Here is a 9,737-nt window from a genome sequence, read left to right as displayed (position 1 = left end):
CCAAGACCATGTCAAACTCTGCCAGAAAATCTTGCCAACGGGCTTGTTTGGGAGATAGCTTCTTCTGTGTTTGGAAGTAGCTAAGGGCCACATTGTCTGTCCGAACAACAAATCGTGACCCAAGGAGATAATGCCTCCATACTCTCAGACAGTGGACCACCGCTGTCATCTCCTTCTCGTGGACAGTGTATCGTCTCTCTATGTCATTTAACTTCCGACTTTCAAAAGCCACCGGATGGCCCTCCTGAATTAGGACCCCTCCAATAGCATAATCGGAAGCATCAGTGTGGACTTCGAATGGCAGTGTATGATCTGGCAGCCGCAGCACTGGCTCCTCCATCACTACCGCTTTCAAGTCCTCAAAGGCTTGCTGACACCTTGAGGACCAATCCCACGATTGGTCCTTCCGCAATAACTCCGTCAAAGGTGCAGCACGACAGGAATAACCCTAATAAACCGCCTATAGTAGTTGACAAGCCCGAGGAAGGATCGTAGCTCCGTCACTTTGGTAGGGGTCTGCCACTCCTGGATGGCACGAACCTTCTCCTGATCCATGCGTATCAGACCGCCCCCAACACGATGGCCCAAGAATAGAATTTCTTCCTGGGCAAAGTAACATTTCTCCTTCTTTACATAAAGGGAGTTCTCCCGTAGGATCCCGAGAATAGTCCGCAAGTGTTCCACATGTTCCTCCAATGTTCGACTATACACGACAATATCATCCAAGTATACCACCATGAACTTGTCGAGATAGTCATGGAATAATTGATTCATCAATGTGCAGAATGTGGCTGGGGCATTCGTTAATCCGAAGGGCATCACCAGGAACTCGAATGCTCCATACCTTGTCACACAAGTGGTCTTGCCTTCATCTCCTCCTGCAATCCGGACTTGCCAGTATCCAGATCGAAGATCCAACTTGGAAAAATATCGAGCTCCACCCAACTGATCGAACAAGTCCGCAATTAAGGGGATTGGATACTTGTTCTTCACAGTCACCTTGTTCAAAGCCCGATAATCGACACACAATCGAAGACTCCCATCTTGCTTCTTCTGGAAGAGAACTGGGGCTCCAAAAGGAGCTTTTGAGCTACGGATAAGCCCTCCTTTCAATAGCTCATCAAGTTGATTTCGAAGTTCTGCAAGCTCCGGTGGGGCCATTCGATAGGGCGGACGAGCTGGACATTTTGCTCCAGGCTCTAATTCAATCTTATGGTCCACCGCCCGCCTGGGCGGTAAAGTCTTAGGCAACTCGGGGGGCATCACATCCTCAAACTCCTGTAGGACTCTCAAGACCCCAGGAGGAAAGGGACCCATATCCTTTGGCTCCATTTCCAGCTTCAAGGCAGCCACATATGTTAGTTCTCCCTTCTTTATTCCCCTCTTCAATTGGAGAGAAGAGATTTGATGTATCCTTTCTTGAGTTTGCCGAGCAACAGGAACAACACAGGGAGACTCATCTCCCATCATGCATAAAGCATCTAGAAAGGGCATTGGCACCACCCTAGCAGCTTGAAGAAAATCCATACCCAAGATAACTTGAAAGTCATCTAAGGGTACGGCCATGAAATTGGCCTTCCCACTCCAAGTTCCGACCCGAATAGGCACATCCCTTGCAAGCCCAGCAATGGGCTGTGCTTCCGAGTTCACCGCCTTCATTCGACTGGAGTCCCTCTCCAGCTTCAACCCAAGACGGGTAGCTTCACGATCGGCAACGAAGTTGTGGGTTGCCCCTGTGTCCACCATCGCTCGAGTCACATGACCGTTGAGCTCCACTTGCACATACATGAGTTCACTGATCCGTCGGTTGGATTGCTGGTGAGTCTGCTGTGGCTTGAGTTGTTGTTGATGGTGTGGCTTCTGCTGTTGTTGTTGCTTGAATGGCTTGGACTGCTCCCCCACTTGACCTTTGATGGCATTCAGCAACCTAAGGGCACCCATGCGAGGGCCCTCAGCCTGCTCCTCCTCATCACTGCTGTTTTCATCAGGGTTGGTCGGACTCTTCTGCACAGTAGCCTGTAGTGCATTTAGAGCTTGTTTTTGGGGAAGTTCTTCACCATGTGTGGCCCTCCACATAGAAAACACCCCGACTTTGGGGCCCTTACTATTTCCTGATCTTTCATCTTGAAGTCTCTCTTCTTCTCATTGATCACAGCCTTACCCTTGGATAGCTTGTGATTCTTAAAGGTATTCAGAGGGGGTTTCCTCCTCTGGTGGTCAGAGAGGAGGTAATCTGTTAGACGCTCGGCTGCGGCCTGGGCAGATGCCAAGTCTGCGACACCCCTCCTCTGTAACTCCTGCTGGGCCCATGGTTTCAAGCCCTCCAAAAAGTGAAACAACTTATCCTTCTCAGACATGTCTCGAATGTCCAACATCAATGCCGAGAACTGCTTGACATACTCTCGAACAGTCCCAGTTTGTTTGAGATGCCTTAAGTTTCGTCGGGCAATGAATTCCACATTCTCTGGCAAAAACTGTGCCTTAATCTCCCTCTTCAAGTCCTCCCAGCTGGTAATGGTACACCGCCCGGCTTGGATGTCTTCATACCGAGTCCGCCACCATAATTTGGCATCCCCGGTTAAGTACATTGTAGCCAAGATAATTTTGGTGTCTTCAGAGTCAGGCCGCACCACTCGAAAGTACTGCTCGATGTCGAACAAGAAGTTCTCCAACTCCTTTGCATCACGAGCTCCACCATAACTTCGAGGCTCTGGTGCTCGCATTCGGCCTTGCCCACCATCACCAGCAGTTGGAGTTGGTATGGTACTGACTGCTCGGGTCAAGACTGCGACTCTAGCGGCTAGATCATTGAATTGCTCCCGTAGGTGCTGGATAGACTCCTGCGTGTTGTCGCTAAGGTTGTCCACCGTCTCAATGAGCTGCTCTTGATTCAACTCCAGGCTAGTCAGACGATCTCTCAGGGAGAACAAGGGCACTAAGCCCTCCTCAAGCTGGGCCAAATGGGTTTCCACCGTAGAGATCCGCTCTCGATGGCTTCGCGGTTTCTCAATGTCGGCTTGTCCTTCCATAGGGGCTGAGGCGGCAACCATTCCCTCCTCCTCTTGCATCATCCCACTTGTCTCACCACTGTTCTTGCGTCCCATCTGTGTTGCACAGGTTCCTTCGATCGAGCCTGCTCTGATACCACTTTGTCACGGATTTCGCCTCTTGGACGAGCAAACCCGTGCGGCGCCCCGATGTCACCTGCACAAAGGAGCCAGCCAAAATGCACCCAGCAAGATGCACAGAAAAATACAAGAAAAAGGCACGGCAACACGCTCAGATATGGCACTGTAAGAACAGTATTTTCATTAATGAAATCAGAGGAATACAAGCCTATACAACCGCTACTCAGACTACAATTAGGGGCTCAGGAGGCAGGGGAGGCAACAATGGACACCGCAAGAATCCGCAAGGAAACCGGCCCACTGGATTGTTCTCGCCCACCCTCCCAACACTATACAAGCGGGGCATCCATCCAAATCCCACCCCGGGGGTTCCAAATGATCGAGCGGCATTGCATTTTCATGGCTCGCCTTCGGAAGCCCCGACATGATGAAAACACCCCAAAACCCATCCAAAACAAGGAAAAATGGTGTGGCGGTGGTTGTTCATGCCATCTAGTTACAAGGTATGTACAAGATTGTGTCAGAGGCCATTGCCAAACAAAAATGCAAGGAAAAAGGCCCTGACAGCGGGGAGGGAAAAATTAAGACGAAAAAGAGCGCGGACCCCTGCGGTGCACCCGTGGATAGCATCGATCGACGGCCATCAAAGAAGATACCGTGCGCGTCGTGCGCGATCGTCCACCGTCACATATTTGTTCGAATGCACTCTCTTTTTGTTACATGCTTGGTAAAGCACTTGTTCCATAAAATTTCTTAAACAAAAGAATCTCTATTTTTATTATGGATACTGCTATTGATCATCCACCATTGATAACCACTTAGGGTCTATTTGGATTTTTGGACCCAAAGTTCCATAGAAATCATATGTTTGATCCTTTATAACCATCTAAATAAGGCTAAGCTAGATTGGTCCTTTTTTTTTTTCTGTAGGATTCCACTACAATGAATTTTTGAATATGTATAGAGACAAACTAGACCTTATTTACATAGTTGTATTGGCTCCAAATATTATGAGACCAGACCTAAACAGTGGTAAGTAGTTGTAGGTGATCTATAGCTTTTGTTTATTTATGCAACACTATGGTAAATCTAAAATTAACTTTGGCATAGGAAGCTAAACTTCTAAAATTGATTACTTATTCATAGCCCAACCATCATATATTCACATGAAAGAAAAGTTATATGCTATATGGCTTGATGGGTTCAGTGAAATTCACAAGCTCGGCACAATAAAGTGCTGGGCCATGTGACAGTAAAGCTTGTTTTCAATACTAGAGTTGGGTTTCAAGCATTTTGAAGTTAACCTTTGCGAGGAAGCTAAACCTCTATGCTAGATGAGCCACTCTAGCCCCATAAAATCATGCGAGATGGGAATGTTAGATGTAGGATTCACATTAAAATGGGGTCTTTTGCAGTTCATGTCCTGTGTCCTGCTCCATGCGCATGTAGGACCAATAATTCTTAAATGCTACTGCTTCTCTTTCTTCAACAATAGCTCTACAAAGGTTAAAAGGAACACATGAATTCTTCCGTAGCACTTTGTATGCCAAAGTAAAGAACAAAATTATGAATTTAGAAATAAATTAAGCTACATTGCAGTAATGACTCGGATAAACGTTTATAATGTCACCAATGTACTGGAGTCAAAAATGCAAGCTCCAAATACTGAGGAAATGTAAGACAACGTAACAAAAATTTGGGAGAATCTGTTTGGGTTCAAGAGAAGCTTGGCCTTCCCCTTCTACTCAATGGTGTCACATAAGGAAAGAGCAGCAAAAACCAGACAAGGATATGTTAGGTACATCATAATTGAGTACAAGCTTCCACTGCTTTATGGAACAGCCAAGGCTGTCAAACAAAAGTCACAAATAGGAGGACAATAGTTCCATGGGCCACCATATTGGACATGGCTCGGAAAAGAGCTTGTTCATCATTTACTCTTAATGGGCCCTTGGAAAGGTTTGGTTTGACCAGGGCCTCACAAGCTGCTCTGCAAGCCTGGCTGGCGACCTGATGCATGTCTACCACCTGTCCTTCAGCTGTAACAAGTAAATGGCTAGAGTCCAAGAATAATGTTGTAGATAGGAGACACTTGTAGTATGAATAGAGATCTAAAAGAGCTCAGATCAAGGGCTAAGATCAGATGTCTCGCAACCAACAAAATACCCAGCTACTGGAGATGTCTATGCTACTTAGTGGTGGTTCGCAGTGATCATTATGCTTCAAAAGAAAGGTAGGCCAGCCTTTGAACGTACTTGTTACAAAGCCATCATTCACTCAGCTTCCTACCATCCAACTCTCAGGATGCACAGCACATGCCTGAGAAAAGCTTTCATGATTAAAGGAATACTGATATATGATTTTACCAAACAAATAGTAGTAGTTATTTGTCGAAGATTTTTAAATATTACTTAGTTATTTAACATTTGGAAAAGCCAGCTTATTGATTTAACTTTAACAATTCTACAATTAGCAATCCAAGACAAAATGAGTACACATATGACTTGCATTCAAGACACACATTTACATTATTCATTCATGACAAACAGTCATACAATAGATACATCATGCTTTTCTGGAACAAGCTAGGCACCAACTATATCAACAACACCACAGTGGAAGAGATCTTACAAAGAACCATATCTCATTATTAAGCAAAATGAGGGGGAAAAATAAAAAAAGCTCAACATCCTCTTGCTCAATCATGTTTAATCACACATTCCTTGTTCAGCAGTATAAGTGCATGCTGCATTCAATTGTGACTTGGAATGAGCAACTTGGTATCGAAAATCCTGCGACTGATCAGCATTTCAGATGCAGAATGAGATGACAAGTTCAAAATTACTACCTTGGTTTACTGGAAATGAACCTGTCCAGTGCATCCACAACATGCCTCATTGATGGTCTCTTTTCAGGATTTGCTTGTACACAAGCCAAGGCAATTTTAAGTAGTGCGATAATCTCGTCTTCCCTGTCTATTTCACGAGCTAGAGAAGGATCCAACACATCCAAGAGGGGCTTCTTTTCTTCAATGCAGAACTGAACCCAACGAACTAGATCCATTTCCAAAGTCTCTAACAGAACAAGTGGTGATCGACCAGATATCATTTCCAGTAAAATCACCCCATATGAGTAAACATCCCATTTCTGAGATGGTTTTAGTGTTTTCAACGCTTCAGGAGCATGATAGCATGATCCTCTAGTCAGAAAAGGACTGGATGTAACATCTGACTGCTGGTTCGGAGTTTTTTCAGCGGCTATCCTATCCGACTGCAGCAGTGGAGATCCTCCTGCTATGTTAGCAAGACGCCCGAGGCCAAAATCGGAAATGTATGGTTCCATGTTTAGTCCAAGAAGTACATTGTTAGGTTTGAGATCTCCATGAACATACTTCTTTGGGCTGAATTCATGCAAAAATGTCAAGCCCTTGGCTATCCCTTTCATGATCTTCAGTCGCACATCCCATGATAGTGGTGTAAAAGCCATTGTTCCAGCTCTCCCTGAAATCAGACCCATAAAAACCAGCACTAAGTATTTAAATAATGGAACAAAGCTATGATTCATATGTAAAGTAAACAAATATACATATGGATCTATATATGTATATGTATATATCATGTTTTGATATATTGAGAAGTACTATATAAATCATAATATTCACTTTTGAGGGTTTAACTACTGACTGCTAATGCTCGAGTAGCCAATAGGAGCATATAATCAATTTAGAAAAGGATGCTGAGAAGGTTGAGTTAGATTTGAGAAGGGGAAGCAGAAGGATGGTGAGATAACATCTAGAATAACAAATATCATAATTTATCACAAACCATACTTCATGGGAGATACCATATCACCAAAATTTAATCAAGTTTCCGGTATCCAGGTTCCCTAGATGATTTGGTGAAGCCTGTGCAGTTAAACTTTGACTTTGTTCTTGAAGTTATTAATATTTGAAGGCTCCATAGTGTTTCTTAAGCAATCTAGGCTTAGATACAATTTCTTGGAAGATATTAGACATGAATATTACAGTTAAAGATATCAGAAACCCTCTATAGTACTAAAACTTTTGTATGTTTCTACAGGGAATGAATGCCAGCTTGCTACAACAAATCGTTAGCAAACAAAATAAAATAAAATAAAATAAAAGCAAGTTATGGTTTGAGTTCATACCATGAATTGCAGCAGTGAGGTTGCCGTTCGGTATGTAATCATAAATAAGCAGTTTTTCATCGGCTGACCAATAATAAGCTCGCAGGGTAACAATATTAGGATGCCTAACCTTTCCAATAGCTTCCACCTCCATCTGGAACTCTTTAAACCTTTGTGACCCTCCTTCACCCAACCTCCTAACAGCCAAGATAACCCCATCTTCCAGCACAACCTTGTACACAATCCCCATCCCACTCTTCCCCAAGACAAAAGCAGAAGCCTTCAACAGCTCATCCAAATCAAAGCTAACATGTCGATCCAATGGCACTAGATCATATTGCTCGATATTTTCGGACAAGGCCTCCGACTCCTCTTTCCTAAAACACATGCATTCCTTCCTTCTCTTGGTCCCCTTTTTGGAGGTGCCACTCTCTTCCTTCCCCTTGGAAGAAGTTGCCCTCCTGTAGCACAAGTAGAATATCATTGCTATAATACCAATTCCAACCACATCACTCACTACAATCGCAGCCACCACAGTTCTACTCAGTCCTTTGCCGCTGCCGCTGCTTCCATTCCCATTGCTATTCACTTGAGACACAGGGGGCATGTAATTGGTGGGCACAGAAGGACCTGAAGAAGATACACCGGTGGGACATGGGTTCTTCAATGGCGGGCCGCAGAGACCGGGATTTCCAATGAACGCAGTCGGTCCTCGGTTCTCCAGAGCACCGTTCTGCGGTATGGGGCCGCTTAGATTGTTATATGTGAGATCAATATAGACCTTTTCAGGCAGATTTCCCAGGCTCGCAGGGATTGCCCCGGAGAATAAGTTGTGGGAGAGGTCCACGGTACCTTGAAGGCTAGAGAGATTACCGATGTCGCCCGGGATCGAGCCACTGAATCCATTGTAAGAAAGGTCGAGCTTTTCTAGCGCAAGGAAGCTGCTGCCGAAGCCATCAGGCAAGGAACTGGTGAAATTGTTGTGGCTGAGAATGAGGGACTTGAGCCTCATGCATTGGACCAAGGAGCTGGGAATGGAACCGTCGAATGCGTTTCGCGAAAGGTCTAAGGTTTGGAGGTAGGAGAGGTTGCCGATCTCCTGAGGGAGAGGGCCGGAGAGGAAATTCCCGTAGAGGACCAGGCTCTGAAGCCCGCCGGCGGCGAAGAGCCCGGGCGGGAGCCTGCCGAAGAGGCGGTTGTTCCTGAGGTTCATGTGCCGGAGGGAAGGGAGGGAACCGAGAGCAGAGGGGAGGAAGCCTGCAAGCCTCTTCTTGGGGATGCTGAGGGAGATCACAACACCTTCTCTGCAGGTGATGCCATTCCAAGAGCATGGATTTGGGTCAGAGGAGTTCCAGTTACTGAGGCAGCCCTCTGGGTCTTCTCTGATGGACGACTTGAAGGAGAGCAGGGCAAAGCCTTCCTCATTCAGAGAACTCACCAGAGGAACAAAAGCGTAGAAGAGGAGGAAGAGAAACAAGTAGAGGAGAGATGGTGATACACCCATGAACGAATGGAGGAGAAAGTGGGATTTGACCGCGGGAAGGTAGAGAAACCGGCTGTCCAAAGCTCAAGAACAGATTAAGAAAAGAATAGGAAAAAAAAAAGGATAGAAAGCCAAAGTTTAAGATGGAAATATTCCTGGAGGGGCTTACCTCTGTTGTGTTGTTGCGCTGAGATCTGCGCTCGAAATGGAGGAGTTGGGTGGTGGGAGGGTGACGAGGATTGGAGAGTGGTGTGAGAGGATAGCGGAGAAGGATAGGAAGGAAGAGAGCAGGGAAGGAGTGGGAGAGAATCCCACTGCTTTGTATTATAAATGTAGACGTTTTTTAGTGCGACTGTGCGAGCGTACAATTACGCTAATTATTTTACCATCAAAATAGCCGTTCGTCAGTGCGAGTGGACCGGTTCCCCGCTTGGCCTCATCATGTTGGGCTATCATTACTCCCATTTAAGTGATGCATGTATTCCTGGTTTTTGTGAGGTACAGAGAAGATTGATTTAAAGCGGTGTACATATTTTAAAAGTTGAGGTCGAGGTATCAACTTCCGACCTTTTTCTAATTTCTCCCCCAAGTTAAAAGGTGCATGCTAGCATTGTTTAGCAACCCGGGCCGATCCGCCCCGTTACGCCCGACTCTCCACCCGCAGCCGCGCGGGTCACCGGAAGGCTTGCTTTTCCCGAAAACCTACTCGACTTTCTGGGTCAAACGATTCAACCGGTTAACTCGGAATGGTCGACTCGGTTTCCAGTTTCCACGGGCCCAGGGTTAACGGGTCGGTCCGAGTCAAACGGATTCTGAACGCCGGTGCATCCGATGGGAAGACACGTGGAAATTGATAATTTCACTCTCCGTTTTGTTTTTCTCTCTCAAAAAAGATGGTTAATTATTTAGGATTTAATAGAATTTTCTACGTCTCTTTACAGGATGTTTAAACTTTATTTAGTGTATGAAGAGTGGGTACA

At 45.5% G+C, this 9,737-nt stretch overlaps 2 protein-coding genes across 2 annotated transcripts; both read right to left on the bottom strand.

Moving 5' to 3' along the window:
• Positions 1-420: 420 nt before the first annotated feature.
• On the bottom strand, positions 421-3,104 carry LOC140855352 (uncharacterized). Its single transcript, XM_073251237.1, has 2 exons — positions 2,106-3,104; positions 421-2,016 (listed from the first exon to the last, which is right to left on the bottom strand). The coding sequence occupies exons 1-2, from the start codon at positions 3,102-3,104 to the stop codon at positions 421-423; spliced, it is 2,595 nt and encodes an 864-aa protein (XP_073107338.1).
• A 2,528-nt stretch (positions 3,105-5,632) lies between these two features.
• LOC105045770 (receptor protein kinase-like protein ZAR1) lies at positions 5,633-9,075 on the bottom strand. Its single transcript, XM_010924167.4, has 3 exons — positions 8,927-9,075; positions 7,296-8,830; positions 5,633-6,628 (listed from the first exon to the last, which is right to left on the bottom strand). The coding sequence occupies exons 2-3, from the start codon at positions 8,776-8,778 to the stop codon at positions 5,973-5,975; spliced, it is 2,139 nt and encodes a 712-aa protein (XP_010922469.1). The 5' UTR covers positions 8,779-8,830; positions 8,927-9,075; the 3' UTR covers positions 5,633-5,972.
• Positions 9,076-9,737: the final 662 nt, after the last annotated feature.

Source organism: Elaeis guineensis, chromosome 2 (assembly GCF_000442705.2).
Source record: "Elaeis guineensis isolate ETL-2024a chromosome 2, EG11, whole genome shotgun sequence".
Taxonomy (NCBI): Eukaryota; Viridiplantae; Streptophyta; class Magnoliopsida; order Arecales; family Arecaceae; genus Elaeis; species Elaeis guineensis.
The sequence above is the reverse complement of the archived record's forward strand: the minus strand, read 5'-3'. Positions and strand labels throughout refer to the sequence as shown.